The sequence below is a fragment of the Cnephaeus nilssonii genome, assembly GCF_951640355.1.
Source record: "Cnephaeus nilssonii genome assembly, chromosome: X".
NCBI classification, from domain to species: Eukaryota; Metazoa; Chordata; class Mammalia; order Chiroptera; family Vespertilionidae; genus Cnephaeus; species Cnephaeus nilssonii.
Genome location: NC_137071.1, coordinates 41,834,074 through 41,854,851, shown reverse-complemented (window position 1 = coordinate 41,854,851; position 20,778 = coordinate 41,834,074). Strand labels below are relative to the sequence as shown.

The 20,778-nt window shown below is 36.3% G+C and overlaps 1 protein-coding gene across 3 annotated transcripts in view; it reads right to left on the bottom strand.

Annotated features, from left to right (window-relative positions):
- The window catches only part of RLIM (ring finger protein, LIM domain interacting), a 28,499-nt gene that overhangs the window by 7,072 nt on the left and 649 nt on the right, over window positions 1-20,778 (bottom strand). Inside the window, exons 2-4 of one of the 3 annotated variants that reach the window (XM_079765950.1) lie at window positions 19,347-19,410; window positions 2,383-2,575; window positions 952-1,035 (exon numbers count right to left, since the gene is read on the bottom strand). In XM_079765950.1, the coding sequence (XP_079622076.1) occupies window positions 952-1,035; window positions 2,383-2,551 (253 nt within the window). In that variant the 5' untranslated portion in view covers window positions 2,552-2,575; window positions 19,347-19,410. The remainder of the gene's footprint in view (window positions 1-951; window positions 1,036-2,382; window positions 2,576-19,346; window positions 19,411-20,778) is intronic. The other 2 variants (XM_079765952.1, XM_079765951.1) reach the window with 2 other exon arrangements.

Sequence of the window (20,778 nt, the reverse complement as noted above, 5' to 3'; positions counted from 1 at the left end):
ATACAGAGCCTAGCATACCACTGTGGACTGTCAGAAAACAATATTTTTCAGTTCACTGTCAAGACACTCTTGTAATCAAACAAGGTAAATACTAGTTAAGGTATAGGGCTAGAATTTTAGTTCAAATTACATTTCTGTCAAATTTTCATTAGCCTGTAACATTTCTTCTAGGCTTTTGATTTAAGTGACTTTGATGAGACATTTTAAAATACAAGACTACTGTAGCCATTGTAAAAATGTAACATAAACAAGGTTTATAGGTTTGAAAATATATGAATATTTCTTCATGTTACCAAGATTCTTAATTAACGTGAAATTGGACATCAGACCAAATGAATAGTCTGAACCTAGCACAATACATATAATGGCACATTCAAGACCAGACTGTTATCATAGCCTCTTTGGTTAGATAGTGAAATTCTCTACTTCACATTGAGAAAAAAACATCAGGATGTTAGGATGTTTATCCATATCCCTAGCTTCCACCCACTAGATGCTGATAACAAACTCCCAGTATTGACAAACAAAAAATGTCTCCAGGCATGGCCAATGTCCCATAAGGGGCAAAATTAAACCCTATTGAGAACCACCAGGTTAGAGAGTACAGCATTTCTTTCTGCTGGTCAGGAACTCATGTTTATAAAAAAGGAATAATTCAGTAGATAGAAGGAAATTTCAATGGATGTGAAAAATCAAGAAAATACTACATTTAAATATGCCACTTCTCACAATGCCCCAATTAATATAAACAAACCAAAGATGAAGCAGAAAAAAGACACCCTATGTTCACATTCTTACCAAATATCAAGACAATGCCATTTCTCTTTTTATGAGCAGTTAACTTAGCACCAAATTAATTTATGCCATTTCTGGATAATCTTTAGCTGACATTTACTGTTATGTTTTTTATCCATTCCATCCTCTACCCACCCCCTACAAAGTAAAATATACCTCTATTTTCATCTGAGTTTTGTGGTGGTGGGCCCTCTTTAATTTGTTGTAATCTTCTCAGCAACTCTTCCTCAGTACTTTCACCTGAAAATAGTTTTAAAATGTTTGCCAAATTACAAATAAAAACCAATGACTCTTACCCATCTGAAATGAAAACCAAGGTGTAGGAAACCTGGGTAAAATTCATTTCTTTGGGAGCATGACATTACAATTTATATTTGTACAAATTTCTTGTAGTTTACTGAATGCTTTTGTCTGTATTACCTCATTCATTACAATTGCAAGTCTGGGAGCTAGATATTACTATCTGTATTTTAAAACAAGAAAACTGAGACTGAGTGAGAGACTGACATCCTAATAAATGGCAGGACCAAAAGCCCAACTTAGATATTCTGAATGAAACCTGGTACTGATGATTCAAAATGTACTTCCTTTCACTAACACCTGACCTTTTAAAATTTAAGCAATCACTCAAAGATTAGAAAAATTAAATAGAGATAAGAACTATGGGAAATAATGAATTTTAACTATGATCAAATAGGACCTAATAGCCAAGCACAAAGTTCTGAATAACTGGTAATTTTACCGAAGGCTAGCTCTGGAGGATTATGATTGGGATATATTCAGGGAATCAGAAATAACAAAACAGAGTAAGTCTGTCCTAGGAACTAAAATTCCCATTAGCTCTTCCACAATTAGACTCATGCCTAGAAGTTAAATAAGCCAACAAAAATATGGTTCAGCCCAGCCAGCATGGCTTAGTGGCTGATCATCGACCTATGAACCAGTCAGGGCACATGCCCGGGTTGTGGGCTCAGGTTGTGGGCTTAATCCCTAGTGTGAGGTGTGCAGGAGGCAGCTAATCAACGATTCTCTTTTTTTTTTTTTGATGTTTCTATCTCTCTCTCCCTTCCTCTCTTAAATCAATAAAAATAATTTTTTTAAAAAAAATTGTTCAGCTCCACTGTTACCTTTTTTTTTTTAAAGCACATTTTAAAAATATATTTTATTGAATTTTTACAGAGAAGGAGAGGGATAGAGAGTTAGAAATATCGATGAGAGAGAAACATTGATCAGCTGCCTCTTGCACACTCCCCACTGGGTATGTGCCTGCAACCAAGGTACATGCCCTTGACTGGAATCGAACCTGGGACCCTCGAGTCCACTTAGCCAAACCGGTTAGGGCAGCTCCACTGTTTTCAAATCAGCTCACTATAAATTCATAATATAACTCATAACTAAAAATATTATATAGGATAATTCCAAATGTAAGTGAACAGAATCAAGTAATAAATATAGTGAATGTCATTCTATATACCTTGCATTAAAATCACACTTCATAATGGCTAAAGAAACTGATTTTCAAAACAGGCTATTTTTTAAAAGACCAACAAATTACATATATAAATTCTTAAACTGCGTATCGCTTACCTGGGGTGCCTAGCAAATTGTTATCCCTCATAAGCCTATAATCTTCTTCACTCAGGTTATTCACAAATTGATAGAAAGCTTCTTCCCGATCCAATCTGTCCATCTGACTTCTGCGCTGTGCTGCAGACTGATCACCACTTCCTTTATCGTTAGAATCTGAGCTTTCCATCTTGATGAACAAGTGGAAATTTATCTAAAAGGAGAAAGGAAATCAATCTTGAAAACAGAAGTATGTGTTCTATAAAACATTTTCAACTATGTGAAAATCCAGAATATAGGTCAAGAAGTAAATTTTAAGACCTCATCTGAATGAAATTTCATAATAGAAAAACTCCCCAAAAGCCCTATTTTACTAGGAAAAGACTAGGTCAGGGGTTGGCTAACTATGGCCCAAGGGCCAAATTAAGCTCTGGTGCCCATTTTTTCTTGTTGAGACCCACAAATGGTTTTTACACTTTTAAATGTTTATTTTGAAGGAATTTTTTATGATGTGTGAGTTATATGAAATTCAAATTTCAGTGTTTATTTTATTGAAATAGTCATATAGGTTCATTTATATATTATCCATGGCTTTTATGATATAATGACAAATTTAATAGTTGTGACAGACTAAATGTGGCACTCTTCACTGCTTTACAATGGTGATCTGGGTATTGTTAAGTTGTAGTGATGCAATTATAATTTGACAGCATTTCAAGTGCCATGTACATCACCATACTGTGAAATTTTTGAAGTTACAGGTGCACACTCATCAAATCAAGAAGGTGGACTTAAAATGCCACCCTTAAAGGCAAAGAATATGGATTATTTTATCAGATTAGATGGTAAAGATTGTTTATTATGCAACATGCAACGGCACGATAACTGTGCTTAAGTAATGAAATATACGTTGATATTATCAGACTAATGATATTATCATTCCTAATTCACAGGGAAGCTACAGTGTAAAAATTAGAAAACTTAAGATAAAAAAGCTATTCACAAAATATTTCTTCACAAAATTAAAAAATAAGACTTCAACCAAAGTAAGTTTCCAGTGGCTCATTTGCTGGCTAAGCAAGGAAAATCATTTATTGATGTTGAGTTAGTTTGCATTTGATGCCAGAAGCTAAAGAAATGTGTACAGAGAAAATACACTTGTTTAAAATTATTAGTGTTTTGATGCCTACAGTTGCTCAGAAATTTGAATATATTGGGACACATCAATAAACAATTGAAAAACAAGGCAGCAAATGATTCTGAGTGGTTTTTCTTGGCTCATTATAAGTCCACAACTGTAAGTGATACTATTCACTGTTTATTGTAGGAGTCAAGTGCTGATTATTCAAGGAGTTTGAGATGTAGAAGTAGCCTCTATAAATCTGCATGGAACCACTACCGGTGATAATGTTTTCAAAGAAGTTGAGAAAACAATAATGCAGCACAACCTGAAGTAGAATTTGCTAAGATGTATTACAACTGAAATAGTGGTAAAATGTGTAAAACAGAAAAACACCTGGTTAGATAAATTTACAAACCTTGTGAAAATGTAAGATATTTAAGTCTATGGTTATTCACGATATTATTCATCAGCAGGGAGTTTGCAGAAAATATTTAAATCCATCATATTGTTGAACCAATAGTGTGAATGGCGAGCTTCATTATTGTGGACTTAACCATCATCAGTTCCATGAATTTTTGTCAGAAACAGAAACTAAGTATCTTACTTCATCACTTGTTCATTTTGATGGCTTAGCATTGGTAAAATTTTATTGTGATTTGTTGTACCCAGGCCCAAGATCGAAATTTTTCCCCAATGAGAACCACTCTAAATTACCATTACAAAACAACAGTGTGGGAATTTAGCTTTTGCTAAAGGATTCATGATGTTCTTAATGAATCCAACCTAAAATAACCAGGCAGCCCAGTCTGTGTGGCTCAGTGATTGAGCATCACCCTATGAACCAGGAGGTCGAGGTTCCATTCCTGGTCAGGGCAAATGCCCCAGATTGCAGGCTTGATCGCTGGTACAGGGTGTGCAAAAGGAGGCAGCCGATGGATGATTCTCTCTCATCATTGATGTTTCTATCTCTTTCTCCCTCTCCCTTCCTCTCTGAAATCAATAAAAAAAAATTAAAATTACAAGGCAAAATAGTGCTTATATGTAAACTTATCCTGCAGTAAGTCATTTCAATAACACTGGAATCACAAAGTCAAGCTGCTTTATATGCACTTCTTTGTGCTATCAAATAAATGAGAACTGCATTCCCATACAAATTAGTAGATATATTTTATGAGCACAAACTATAGTTCCAGAAGTATTTTTTTAGACCTTAGTACAGGGGTCCTCAAACTTTTTAAACAGGGGGCCAGTTCACTGTCCCTCAGACCATTGGAGGGCTGGACTATAGTTTAAAAAAAACTATGAACAAATTCCTATGCACACTGCACATATCTTATTTTGAAGTAAAAAAACAAAATGGCAAAAACACCCGCATGTGGCCCGCGGGCCATAGTTTGAGGACGCCTGCCTTAGTGCAAATAAAAATAAAATTTCCTTATTTCAAAATCCATTTACTAGGTCTACCAGTTAATAATGCAGATTTTTTTCAATAGATGGAGTTACACATATGTTGATATATAGGCAATTTGATATGTATGCTATTTTGTTGTATCAACAGCAAGCTTCAAAACTTCATGTCAAATCTGCTGAAAGTGTTAACATCATAGATATTTTTACGCTTAAAAATGTAGAATTTCGTGCCAAAAAGGAAGAGCATTTGCGGGAAGTTTTAATTCGTTACTTTATTTTGAAGAAAAAGTTATCGTATACTTTGGGAAGCTTATGGTGAACATGCTCATCTCAAGATACTTGTGAATGCTGGTTTAAACGCTTTAAAAATGATGATTTCGATGTGAAAGACAAAGAATGTCCAGGTCAACCAAAAAAGTTTGAAGACCAACAATTACAAGCATTATTGGATGAAGATGCATGTCAAACTCAAAAAGAACTTGCAGAAAAATTACATGTTGCTCAGCAAACAATTTCCCATCGTTTACAAACAATGAGAAAGATTTTAAAGGAAGGAAAATGGGTGCCACATCAACTGAACGAAAGACAAATGGAAAACCGAAAAGTCATCAGTAAAATGTTGCTTCAATGGCATGAAAGAGTCTTTTTTTGCATAGAATTGTGACTGGCGATGAAAAGTGGATTTATTTTGAGAATCCCAAATGCACAAAATCATAGGTTGATCCAGGCCAACCATGAACATCGATCGACTGCAAGGCCCAATCTCTTCGGAAAGAAGACAATGCTCTGTGTTTGGTAGGATCAGGAAGCTGTGGTGTATTATGAGCTTCTAAAACCAGGTGAAACCATTAATACTGATTGCTACCGACAACAAATAAATAATTTGAACTATGCTTTGATCGTGAAACGACCAGAATGTGCCAGAAGACACGGAAAAGTAATTTTGCTTCATGATGACACACCATCACACACTTCAAAACCAGTTAAAGACACGTTAAAAGATCTTGCCTATGAAGTATTAATCTACCCGCTGTATTCACCAGACCTTGCTCCTTCAGATTACCACTTGTTCCGATCGATGGCACACGCACTTTCTGAGCAGCACTTCAAAATGTATGAAGAAGTGGAAAATTGGGTCTCTGAATGGTTTGTCTCAAAACAAGAAAAGTTCTATTGGGATGGTATCCACAAATTACCTAAAGATGGGGAAAATGTGTAGCTAGTGATCGACATTACTTGGAATAAAGCACTTTTGATGTTTCTCTTGAAATTATCGTGTTTTCTTTGATTACAAAATCTGCATTATTAACTGGTACACCTAGTAAGTGTGCAACTGAGGAGCTTCCACCTAACCTTCAATTGAAAGTGATAACTGCAGTGTAATGATATGTTAAAAGGTAAAGATGAAGAGAAGAGTCTAACAGAATTCTATAAATACTTTCTAAGGGATGAGTATGCTTCATTAAAATTATATGCTTCTGGCCCAGCCGGCTTAGCTATGAACCAGGAGGTCACAGTTCAATTCCCGGTCGGGGCACAGGCCCAGGTTGTGAGCTCCATCCCCAATATGGGGCTAGCAGGAGGCAGCCAATCAATGATTCTCTCTTATCATTATCTTTCTCTTTCTCTTTCTCTTTCTTTCTCTCTTTCTCTCTCTCTCTCTCTCTCTCTCTCTCTCTCTCTCTCTCTCTCTCTCTCCTTTCCTTTCTGAAATCAATAAAAACATATTTTTTAAAAAAACTATATGCTTCTGGATTGATTACATAGCAATACCTATATTGTGAAAGGACATTTTCAAAGATGAAATATGGAAAATCTCATTTTATGTCAGGAGCACTAGATGAATACCTGCACATGATTTTGATGATAAGGAATATGTTTAACCCCAATTAAGAAAATGTTAACCCCAAAAAGAATGCCATTTTTAAAATTAGTAGACCTATATTACAAAATATTGTACTTGATTATTATTACATTTTGAGTTCTTAATTTTTTTGGAAGTGATGGATAGGTTTATATCCTTGATTGTGGTGATAGTATCACAGGTATTTGCTTATATCCAAATGCATCAAATTGAATTCATTAAACATGCAATATTTTGGTATATTAATTATACATAAATAAAACTCTTAAGAAATGTAATGAAATCACATATTTCCTCAAAAGTTCACATCCAACAAGCTATAAAACCTCTACATGATTCCTAGAGTTGATTAACTGTTCTGCCTTCTTACTGGAACCTGTGTTCTTGGAGAGATTGTTTTTAATTATTTTTTATGGGGAACCCTTCACAAAGGCAGGGCTGTTTAGTCCTTGAAATCCTTGTTGGGATCCAATCCTTCATCATTATAATTTCTGAAGCATGTTACTATGGATGTGAAACTCATTTATCTGCCCATCTCCTTCCTGTAATTCAACATCATTTATACTGCTCTTAAAAATCGATGTCTTCTTATTTATTTCTAAGTTGCCTCTAGAAAGGGGATGAACTATTGCTTTTGTTGATTAGAAAAATAATTTTTCAGAATTCTGTATACCATGCTTCCCAAAATCTGACTTATTTGGGGGAAAATATGCACTATGAAACATCTCTACTAACATTTATTTCTACTATAAACTCAGCATTAAAACTGCATTTTACTTTGTTTTTTACATTTCAAGTTTTATCAAGAAAAACTTGGTGGACTGGTCCCGGGTCCGGGTGAGGCCGTGGGCCCCTGGATCTGGGTGAGCCTGGGTCCCGGGTCCGGGTGAGGCCGTGGGCCCCTGGATCCGGGTGAGCCTGGGCCCCGGGTCCGGGTGAGGCCACGCGACCCTGGGTCTGGGAGAGGCCACGTGACCCTGGGTCCGGGTGAGGCCAAGTGCCCCTGGGTCCGGGGGAAGCTAGATCCCGGGTCCGGGCGAGGCCGTGTGCCCCTGGATCCGGGTAAGGCTGGATCCCGGGCCCGGGAGAGGCCACGCGTCCCTGGGTCCGGGTGAAGCTGAATCCTGGGTCTGGGCGAGGCCATGTGCCCCTGGATCCGGGTGAGGCTGGGTCCCGGGTCCGGGTGAGGCCGTGGGCCCCTGGATCCGGGTGAAGCCGTGCCCCTGGGTCCGGCCGAGACCAAACCAGAGGGAGTCGGACCTGCATTACCACCATTTGTCCACCATCCAGAGCTGAGGGGTCAGGGCCGACATGTACTCATAAGGAACTGGTGGACATTGATATTGGGTCTCAAAAGAACTGTTGGTCCAGAAAGAAACTCACTACAGACTGATTCATTTGCCTGTCAGCATAACTATTAATGCTCGTCGCATATTCAATTCTTATAAGTATATCTCTAGTGACACATGATTTCGCTCATCTAGGGGAAATGATGAACAACATAGACTGATGAACAAGAACAGAACCAGAAACAAGGAGGCATCGATCGGACTATCGGGCCTCAGAGGGAGGATAGGGGAGGGTGGGGGGAGGGGGGAGAGATCAACCAAAGGTCTTGTGTGCATGCATATGAGCCTAACCAATGGTTAAGTTCAACAGGGGGTTGGGGCATCCATGGGGAGGGGTGTGGGATGGGAATGGGGGGATGAGGACAAATATGTGACACCTTAATCAATAAAGAAATTTAAAAAATAAAAAAATAATAAAAAAAAAGAAAAACTTGGTGGAAATTTGGCTTCTCTCTTTATATATCAATAACTACATAATATGCTCCAATTTTACCTTTTTTTTTATCAGCAACGCAAAAAAATTACTACCTGGCCTTTTACAGAAATAGTTTGATAACCTCTGCTCTAGATAGTACATAAAACCGGCCCAAATTCTTAATTATCATTCACTACTTATATGGCCTTAGGAAATACTAGCAGATTTCCACACACTCTCAATTAACTGGTGGTAAACAATCTAAAATTCCATCCAACTTCAGCTGGATCTTTTTAAGTTCACAATGACAAAATAAAAGTTAATCCCATGAGCATATGATAATCTGATTTGTAGAAAAAAAGGAAATCTATACATAATGGTACCAGGATTTAATGTCACACACAACACATGAAGTTATCTGGATGTTCATAAGTCAATACTAAAGAGAAAAATAACAATAAACCTTGCAGATATAAAAAATAAAAACCCTAGTCTCTACCTGTCTGCTGAACCTAAACAAATTTTAGTTCAGACATGGGCACATCTAGATTTCCATCTTCCCTTAGATCATTATTCTTAGAACTATCCTATCATTGTTTAAACAAATGAGATGAACACATCAAGGAAGGGGTAGGAAGGATAACCTTAACATTTTTTGAAAAAGCTTTCTAATCTCATGACTAAGAATCCATAATTTTGGTAAGACTAAACTATAGACATTTCTGAAAGATGTTGTTTTTATAGTAACTTGAAACTTTAAGATGACTAGAAATCAACAGCTTAAATAAAACACTCATAAAAGTTACATGGGCCAGCCAATAGAAAAATTAACAAAAGGAAACCACATTTTTCCATATGTAGCTAACTAATATTATTTGGTATTGATAATAGTAAGCAGCTAATTTTTTAAAAATATAGAAAAGCACAAAGGAAAAAGTACTTTAGCTGCAATTCCTCAAATCAAAGAAAACCACATAAACATCTGGCTACTGTACTTAAGCAGTTACTATTTTGAATGCTAATAATATGAAAGTTATGATGAAGTAAGTCCACTTGTGAAGGACCAATGAGTTCTGAAATTCAACAGTAGAGTTGAAAGGCTTTAAAAATATAAATCTTTCAAATAAGGCAAAAATGTCTGATAAGTTCTGACATTTTAAGGACATGAACCAAAAAAAACAAACAAACAGTAAACTCATGTACCAAGCACTGTTATAGGACAGATTTTTTAAATGGTTTTGAAAAAGAGTACCTAAAACAAGAAAGGGGTCTTGTACTGAGTATGTGGGAGAGTTGGTATAGTAACAAGATGTAAGATAGAGGCACTCAAGTTATATTTTGTTTCTATTTGATTCAATAAGAAAAATCACCTTCCAACTGGAAATAGTGGCAAAAACAAACTTTTCAAAGAGAGAGTTAAGAGCCTAAATTTCAAAACTTCTAATGATAATCTTTGAGAAATAATAGAGAACAGGAGATACTAAAATACTAGACTTTAAAAATATCTAATCTTCAAAGAAAGTGACATGTATAGACTATAGCATAGCAAAACCTGACAATAAACCCAAGGGAAAATTCTGCAAACATGTACAAGAACATGTGTTCACCAGAAGTAGGGATCATTGCCAAATTAACCTCATTTTCTTCACATAGGGGTGTTTCTCAACCTTGGTTTGCACATGAGAATCACCTGAGGAGCTTTCTCTGGGGTTGACCAGACAGCAATATTTTTACAATTTCACAGTTAATTATATTGTGCAATCAGGGCTGAGAACCATTAAGACAATACTGCTGACTAGTCTGATTTGGTTTCTATACAGAGACCAAAACGGTTTTTCATGCTATCTTTATGAAGAAATGTGGGCTAGAGCAGTGCTTCTCAAACATCAGCAAACAAATTGAATCACCTGAAAATCTTGTTAAAATGCAGATTCTAATTCGGTAGATTGGAAGTGCAGCTTAGAACCTGCATTTTATTTGTAATTTTAAAAATTTTTTATATGTTTATTAATTTCAGAGAGGAAGAAAGATAGAAACATCAATGATGAGAGAGAATCAATTGGCTGCCTCCTGCATGCCCCACACTAGGATTGAGCCTGCAGCCTGGACATGTGCCCTGACCAGGAATCAAACCATGACCTCCCAGTTCATAGGTCCATGCTCAACCACTGAGCCATACAACCTGGGCAGAACCCGCATTTTAAATAAGTCTCCAAGTAATGTTATCGCTTCTGATGCTAGAATCAGTTTGAGCAACAAGGACCTTGAGGACAATATAGTTTAAGAGATTCACATTATTGAATACCACCCTCAAAGATTATGGACCAATGTTACCTTGAACATTTTACTAAGAGTTATACAGCTAAAATAACTCATAGTAAGAGTACTACAGAGAAAGGGAAAAACCTGTCTGGGCAGTTCACATGAAGATAACCTGGCATTTTTAGTTAACAAAAGTTAAATAAAAAGCCTGGCCGAAACCGGTTTGGCTCAGTGGATAGAGCGTCGGCCTGCAGACTGAAAGGTCCCAGGTTCGATTCCAGTCAGGGGCATGTACCTTGGTTGCAGGCACGTCCCCGGTGGGGGGTGTGCAGGAGGCAGCTGATCGATGTTTCTAGCTTTCTATCCCTCTCCCTTCCTCTCTGTAAAAAATCAATAAAATATATTAAAAAATAAAATAAAATAAAGTGTATCTCCCTGAAATGAGAATTTAAAAAATAAATAATAAAAAGCCTGTTTGACCTGCCTGCCTATGAAATCTAACATAGTTCTACATTGCTTTCACAGACCAGTGTTCAATAAAGGTATATAACTGTCTCACTGCAACCTTCTGTTCACACTATATGTGGACTATCTGAAACATTTTAAATACCTGCAGAAGAAAAAGGGACAAACAGAAGAAAGTATCTAGAGTAAGCAAGATGATGACAAGCCAGGGAACATAATAAAAGAAATGGTAAAATAACCTGGAGATGTCTAGTGTGAAGACAAAAACGGGCACGATTACTGTCTTCAAATATTTAGTTGTAACATGAAAGAGTGCCAAAATATAGGGTCAAACTAGAGCCAATAGTTGAAGAAACATAGAAGCATATAATTCCTTCTTTTAATACAATAACCTAACAAGTAAAATTGTCCCAAAGTAACCTCCTGAAGCAAACAAACTACCCATTTCTGGAAATATTCAAGCAGAGACTTTATATTAAAGAGGGGAATCCTTATCAGGTAAGAATTTGAATATACTGATTTCAAAAGACCCTTTGGACTAAAATGTCATTAAGTCAAATGGATTAAGTATCTTGGTTTTCTCTTCTGGGCTTACAGGTCATATTTATTTTTTCCCCTTTTTATTGAATATTTTAGGGTGACACTGGTTAACAAAATTGTATAGGTTTCAGGTACACAATTCCACAACACATCATCTGTACACTATATTGTGTTCACCACCCAACTCTCCTGCCATCACCATGTATCCCCACTATACCCTCTTACATCTCCTCCCCACCCACCAATCACCACACTGCTGTCCCTGTCCATGAGTTTTTTTCTCTTTTCCTTTTTTGCTCAATCCCTCCACCCCTTCATATCCTCCAACAGCTGTCAGCCTACTCTCTATCTATGAGTCCGTCTCTATTTTGCCTGTTCATTTTGTTCATGAGATTCCTTCCACATGAGTGAAATCATGACACTTTCTTGACAAACCAATTAACTTAGGTTGCCCCATCCCAGCCCTCCTACCATCACACTTCTACTAATGCTGTTCCCTCAGCCCTTTTTTAGGTTCTCCCCATTTCATTCACCCTTCAATGTTCCATGAAATCCTATCTAAGTAATTATTACTATTTCACTTAGCAATTTTTGCATTCATCTCTGCCCACAGCATTTGTCTGTGCCATCAAAGTGGCACTTTGTGCCTGATATGGTCTTTTATATATTTAATATATAGCTTACTTATCCAACATAAAGAAATCATTTCAAAATGTTATCAATGTAAAATCAGTGAAGTGTTTTACATTCTTTTTTAATAACAAGTCTCTGAAATCTGGTGTATATGTTATACTCACAGCACATCTCCAACTGGATGCTAAATTAGCAATTGTTCAATAAAAACAAACATAAAAATAATAAATTAGCAATGGTTCAACTGAAATGCAGTTCTATCAAAACAACAGCTTGTTTTATGAAAAAATATTTTACACTGCTTTAGTTTTTTATTTAACTTTATGAAAATTAAAGAAAATCTAAAGTTCAGTTCCACAGCTACCCTAGTGACATTTCAAGTATCCAGTAGCTACATGTGCATTTTAAAAAAGGAAATCCTGAAAGTAAGCAATATTCTAAAATGCCTTGTAAAATAATCTTACACATACCCAATGAGCCTGGTCTCATTTTAAACAGTTCCTTCACCACTTAAGTGGCATATACTGGAAAATGTAATAAATATAAACCACAAGTTCAGCCCCTGGAAGATGTAATGTCACTGTTTGTTAAGTGAAAACGAAAGGTTAAAGATCCAGGCCATAGATGTCAGAGGACCACAGTCCAAATGATCAAATACATCTCTTTCCATTTTGCTGTGAAAATATTAGTGAAGAATTATGTTAAAAAATTGTAGTACATTTCCAATTTAACTACTAAGAGGAAAAAAAAGAATCCCTACACACCCCTGGGCTCCTTCTATCATCATAAAAGAGAAGAACTTCAATCTATTATCTTACTGTCAGTTATAATATTCATGTGCATAAATCAGAAATTTTGGATTGAGTATACAATTAGCATCAGCCACTTTTAAACTTAAATCCTATCCTATATAATAAAATCCTATTATGCAAATTGACCAGCCAGAGGAACCACCGGTCGCTATGTCGCACACTGACCACCAGGGGGCAGACACTCAACACAGGAGGTGCCCTCTGGTGGTCAGTGCGCTCCCACAGGGGGAGTGCCGCTCAGCCAGAAGCCAGGTTCATGGCTGGTGAGTGCAGTGGAGGTGGCGGGGGCCTCTCCTGCCTCCAACTCCAGGGCAGCGCTAAGGACCCCTAGGGGGATGTCCGCCTGCTGGCTTAGGCCTGCTCCCCAGAGGCCTCTAGTATTTCTATGAAAAACTTACCAATAGAACAATTTAAGAGAAAAAAAATATATAAATGTTCTTAAATCACTTAGCTCTCCCCCTAATTATAAGCAATACCCACCACTCTATATTTACACAGTCCTTTCACCTATATTTCATTTAATCCTTACAACAGTTGTATGAAGAACACCTCACTACCTCTATTTTACAGATATAAGAAACAGAAGCACAGAGAGAGGAAGTGATTACCAAAGGCTATGTGGCCAGTAAGCAGAAAGAGCCAGTAATTAAATCCAGGTCTTCTGATCCATATTCAGTCAACTTTCCACTAAATGGACAACTGCCTCCCAATATATTCCGAGACTATATATTTTAAAATACATTCTATCAATCCCAATAGACATGTTTCAAGTGTTCAATGTCTCTATGAGCTTTGTATACTAGGTTGATTCCTCATTTAAAAATTTCCAAAGTGATAAAACACCTTTATAAGTACTATACACCCAGCAGGACTTAACTTTTGAATCAGTCAACTTTTAGTGTATCTGTTTTAAATACAGTTGTCCCCTAGATAAACAGCATATTTTATTAACCTTATCTATCTCAGCATACTGTGTGCCAGTGTATCCAAATCCATTCCTGGAAACAAACGGCCAAATTAGAAATTTTGCCCAGTCATTTCAAAAATTACTCACAATGTATGACAGTGCCGGGTAAATTTAATTCTGAGGAGAAAAATCCAACAAGAAAACCAAACCTGAGATTTATTAACTGTAAGTAGAGAATTTAGAACAGATTATATTTACCTTGAGAATTTTAAAGCATTGTTAGTCATTAACATATATTAATATAAATTACGCAGACTACTATGTTTCTGACCACTGCTAAAAGCATTTCATTTAATCATCCTAATCCATTTACTCCAATGCTTAAATATGTAATTTTTATGGGGTGAAAAGTCACTTAAGACATTTTGATCAGTACTAATAGGTTGGAGACGTGGTGCTAAGTATAAGCACACACATTATATTCAATGGACATACTGCATCCTGGTACCCAATTATGGAGACTTAAGGGAACAAAATGTACTGTTAACAAAACAACAGCCTTTACTAAACTGAATTCTGAAATTCAAATGCTTTTTTGAGTATCAATTTAAAAATAAGCCACACTTATTAAGTCTGGAAGAAATACCATATTTTTCAAAACAAAAAGGGAGGGAGGAAACAAGGTAACCTAATATCAACCAACTACTAAAGTAGTATCTTGAGCATTTTCATGTGTTCATACAAACTCCAAACTAAAAAGTGTTCTAAAGTAGAACATGCTGATTAAAAAAAAAAAAAAAAAAAGAAAAAAATTAAAAAAAACCCCGACATAGGTATCAACATACAAATGTGTCATTGAAAAGAGAAGGGCAGGTATCATTCTGTTTGCAACAGAGATTCATTAAAACCTCAGAATAGATGTAAATTAATGGCATACTATCTGTATCAATAAAGAAAATGTTAGATCATTAATACCGTCACCAGAAAAAAATATAATGCAGTTAAAAAAAATCAAGTCACAAAGAACTATCACATATGTAGTCACCAAAAGTGTTGGGAATTCTTCATATATAGAATGTTTAAATAAAATGTTATGGCATTTGGCCCCAGCTGGTTTGGCTCAGTGGATAGAGCATCAGCCTTTGACTGAAGGGTCCCGGGTTCAATTCCGGTCAAGGGCACATGCCTGGATTGTGGGCTCGATCCCCAGTAGGGGGTGTGCAGGAGGCAGACGATCAATTATTCTCTCTCATCATTGATGTTTCTATCTCCCTCTTCCTTCCTCTCTGAAATCAATCAAAAAATACATTTTTTAAATGTTATGGCATTTGTAACAGACAAATGAAAGGTTGATAACACCCAGGATGGCTTTTTTTTATTCCATGAGTAGCAGGGTGGTATTCAGCTGTGTAAAAGAATAAACAAACAAAAAAACAGGAATACTGGGTTCTTGTCTTAGCTATAACATTAACTATTACTAGCTGTGTTAATTTGCCAATTCAGTTAACCACTTGTGCCTCAGGTTCTCCATCAATATTAGAGTATTGGATTATTAAAGTATAAAGTACCTTCCACTTCTATGAATTCATGACTATGAATAAGATATAACCAAGGTCACATTACAGTATTAAGACAGAAAAAATAAACCATAAGAAACATAAAAAAACTAGGACGTAAGATAAAAAGCTGTGCTTTTCTCACTCATGTATTTCAATCTCCCTTTTGGTCACTTATCTTATCTGTTTGAAAATAAATATAAAGCACTCCCCTTTTAAAAGCAGGGGGAAGCTGATGCTTCACTGCCTTTACTTATTGCATGATATCTCTCACCACCCACACAATTTGTTGATTATTTCCAGCATTGGCCTATCAGAGGATGCTACCCAGGGCTCCACCACTGCTGATACTATTGCAATATGAGATTATAAAATATTATTTGTATGGCAATGTTAGCTTAGCCTCACTTATATTCTATTTCTACCACTTGAAAAGGACAACAACAAAAATACACAAAAGGATTCAGAAATGTCCTTCATATGTCTAATCTCTTTACAAGTCTACTGACTTGCAGCTCACAATTTTGACTACTACTCTAAAACAGTAAGATCAAAAGAAAGTCAACAAATCAAAGACAGAGATCAAGCCAAATGCTGCCAATTCATAGGAGCAAGTTAGTTTTCAAAGGAAGCCATTATGACATTTCAATTCACTCAAGTACTTGAGATGGAATTTCATCTTCTTCGATTACCCATTTCACTGAGCTGCCTCACTACATTAGAATTTGGTCTTATCCACACAAACTCCATTCTGACTTGCTTTTCATTATTCCCAAGAAGTAAAAAAATTACTCAAAACCCAGAAGGGTCATGTATTTATAAAAAAGTTACTAAAGTAAAATTACTGATTACTAGCAATTTTGGTGATAATTGGTAAATAAAATACTATTTTTGAGGACACGAGTTTCCCATCAAAAATTAACTTTTTAAGCCCTAGCTAGTTTGGCTCAGTGGATAGAGCGGCAGCCTTTGGACTGAAGGGTCCCGGATTCCAGTCGAGGGCACATGCCCAGGTTTCGGTCCCCAGTAGGGGGTGTGTAGGAGGCAGCTGATCAATGATTCTCTCTCATCATTGATGTTTCTATCTCTCTCCTTCTCCCTTCCTCTCTGAAGCCAATAAAAATATTAAATAAATAAATAAGAGTGAAGCCAATGTTTAAAATTAAAATCACTTGATCAGCCCTGGCCGGGTGGCTCAATTGGTTGGAGAGCCTCTTCCTGTACGCCAAAAGGTTTCAGATTTGATTCCCAGTCAGGGCACATAACTAGGTTGCAGGTTCGATCCCCAGAGTCAGGGTTATGGAAGGCAACCAACTGATGTTTCTCTCTCCCTTCCTCTCTCTCTCTAAAAAAAAAAAAAAAAAAAAATCAATAAAAACATATCCTCAGTGAGGATAAATAAAAATACATTAAAATCACTTGACTAAAAAAAAAAATTATCTACATAAATGACTTGTTATATTATTTGAAGAAATCAATTTTGTGTTACAGAACCAAACATGCTGACAACTGTGATTCCTGAATCTGTGTTTCTAAATAGAAATGATGACAAAGGTGACTATATATCCCGTTTGTACAGTAGCAGTCTATACCTGTTGTCCTATAGTACTTAATAGGAACCCGGTCCTCTTTCATTCTCAAAAGTAACCCAGTTTGAATAAATTATATGGCTACTTAGATGTAACTGACGGTAACTTTAGGGAATAAAAAATGAAAATTGTAATTAAGAGTTAACTCCATCCTACAAGCAAGTGGAAGAGCAAAAGGAAAGAGACTTTTCATTCCAGAAAAGATTATTGAACACAATATTCCCCCACACACACAATAAGTTCATCACCATGCAAATGTTATAACAGAAGCCCAACCTGTAGTCATGAAATTATTGCAGAAGGTCCACGAATCTATATACACACCACACACTGTCTACAGCTATTTGTCTCAACATATGTAGGTGCTATTATGACTAAAGAAATTAAAATATTGGGTTGGAGCACTAAAATACAAGAAAATTGACAATAAAATATTGACTACATGTATTCCAAACAAAACCACAAGTTCATAAGTATATTCCCAAATCGTTCAAAATTGCCAAGATTTTTTTTTAATCTAATAGATATTTCTTTTGAAAAAAGGTAATATGAACTGCTTGACTTTCTGGGAAACTTCCATATTCAAGGTTGAGAAAAATAGATACAGAAGTACTATTGCTTTCTTATATTGGTTGTCAAAACCTCAAGGGATTAAGTAAACTGGCTACTTTTTAAATCTTTTGTGTTACACAGAAATGTTAAGGAATTAGACAAACAAAAAAGAAAAACACATCCCAGCCCAAGGCCATGGCCCAAAATTCTAGCACCTAATTGATCTGGGTTTGCCAGGACTTTTCACATTGTAATTGGTTTCATACTGTAAGTTGTAAATTAAGGGGGCTGGTCCATGATTTGCTGTTTCCCAATCCACTAGGGCTGTGGAAAAAGTAATATACACATTATACTTCCATGAATGCAGATGCACCTTTGACCTACTGTGTTTCTTAAGGCTTCATTACATATTCACTAACCTGAAAGAATATATCCAACCAGCCTAATATTTGTAGACGTTATTTCATAATTAAGCCATTTCATAAAACCATTTCTGATTTTAAATTATCAAATTATACAGTAATAGCTGAAACAGGGGAAAAAAGGAGGGGGGTAATTGCTAAATAAGTCTCACCTGCTCCACAAAGCAGATTCTCTTTAAGCTTTTGATGCAATATAACCTATAGATTTTTTATTACAACCTTCATTTCTTTGCATTTCTGATCTAAACAGAGCAATTAAGTCTAGAGGCAAAAAAGTTTAGTGACTTCAGGCATTAGACGGACCTGGGTTAAAATGGGGGCTCTGCCACTTATTAGCTATTTAATTGAGGACAAATTATTTAATAACCTCTTCCCGGAGTCTCAGTTACCTCAGTAAAATAGATAACATCCTCATGAAGCTTTGCTGTGATGATTATAAAATCATTCATGTAATAGCACAGGACCTAGCACATATGCACTCAATACAAGTTAGTTATGAATTTAGGCTAACTACCCATCCCAGTTTGCTTGAGACAATCTTGTTTGTGCCTGTTGTCCAAACATAATTATTAATAATGTCCCTTTTGCTCTTAAAAGCAACCCAGCTAGGGCAATAAATTATGTGGTTACTTTAACGATGATGATTAAAAGAGTTAATACCAATTAAAGTATCATATATCAATTACTTTTTGAATCTTGAAGGAGAAAAAAATAGAACACAAAATAATGTAAGATCATGTTCCTGTAATAAAGTCTACTGATATTTTTAGCTATTCAATGAACATATAAACAGTATTTATTTATACCCATCTTGTTCATTCTGTTCTACACAAGTACTAGTAAACTTCAGACATTATTTTAAAACAAGAAAATTCACAGATAAAGCACTAATGAGTTCCAGCTACTTAGAAACACTACCCTTTGAATTACCAGTATAAAACATCCATTCTCATCATGAAGTATGCCCAACACCAACTAACATGTATCAAATAAGCCCATCCAATTACAGGGTCTGCAAAACTGAATATTTTAAAACATGCAATCTATACATAAATAATCAGGAGACGCAACAAAAAAATAAATTACCTGACTGTTATGACATAGTATTGTAATACAATAAACTGGATTTTAGTTTTCTTCACACTCTGCTCTAGAAAAAAAAAGAATCCATTATTCTTCCTCTTTTATATTTTCTTTGAAATACACATTTTAAAAAATACACATCCTATATATTGTAGTCTCTCTCACACACACAACACACACACACAAACGCACAACTATCCAATCTAATTCAATATTAAGATATTTGGGGAGACTGAGGTTAGAAGGAACCAGGAATCTTATATTCTAGATATAAGATTTCCAATCTATCGTTGAATATAAGCTTGCTTAAAATAGGCCTTACTTTATCAGACCAGTAATTACTTTCATATTTTGATACTTTTGAGGACTTACTGGGAACTTTATAGTTACCTCTGTAAAGTAGTCCTAGCAGTGGCCTAGGCCTAAGGCAGAAACTAAAAAAGTATGAAAGAACATCAGGATGAAACATTTTTCAGTAAGAAAAGTGTGTCCTAAAATCATATTTTAAAAAGTATTTAGATTGGTCTTCCTGGGTACTTTATTTTTACAATTTAGAAAAACGAGTTTTTTGGGGGGCGGGGAGAGGGAAACTAAAATTGTGCCTGCCTGTTCTCAAGTAATCCTGGATGAACATAATGTACCTGATGGGATGATATGAGTAGTTATTTTGTCTTTAATCATGGAGAATGAAATAAATGATTAGTAGTTAGTAGTACGTTTATTTCTTCCTTCCTTCAATCACCCAAAGATATTGTGGTTAATTCTCATTCAGGACGTGCAGGCTCCTTATTTCCAGCAAAAATTATTGTGGGGCAAAAGGTGGATGACAACCCTATATAAATGCTTCCCCTTGCCCCCAAACGATAGAATGACCTAGATAATAAACCTGCTAGGCCTCAGATTCCAGGACTAACCTGTGGAATAAGTATGGTGAAACTGTCTAGGGAAGGAACGTGGCTGTCTCCTCCATCTTGAAATTAATCAGCATAAGGGAAAAAGGGACTGAGTATTCAGGAAGCAGAAGCCCAACCGGTTAATACTAGTTACTAAAGCTATGGCGTACGTGGCAGGTACCGCCCGCAGAAGCCAAGACCCTTAGGCTTTTTTTTTTAGGGGGCGGGGGTTGGCTGATTGAACGGAAATTAACTTGAAAATCATCTGGCCAAATTCCTCCCTTTACAAGGGTAAAACACGCAATTGCTCTTCCCTCCTTTTTTTCTGGGGGGGGAGGGGAGGAGGGAAGGGTGGGTATCCTTACTGTGATATCTGGCAAAGGATATTCCAGGGTTATTCAAGCGAGGGAGTAAACCACATTTGCCTCAGATCCTCAGGGAAGATGTCATCATGGCCCCAGGGGGCGCCTAATTGATAGTGCCCTGCATGAGTGCTCAAAATGAGGTTTTGCAAATCCTGTGAAGTCTAAAGGCCCAAGAAT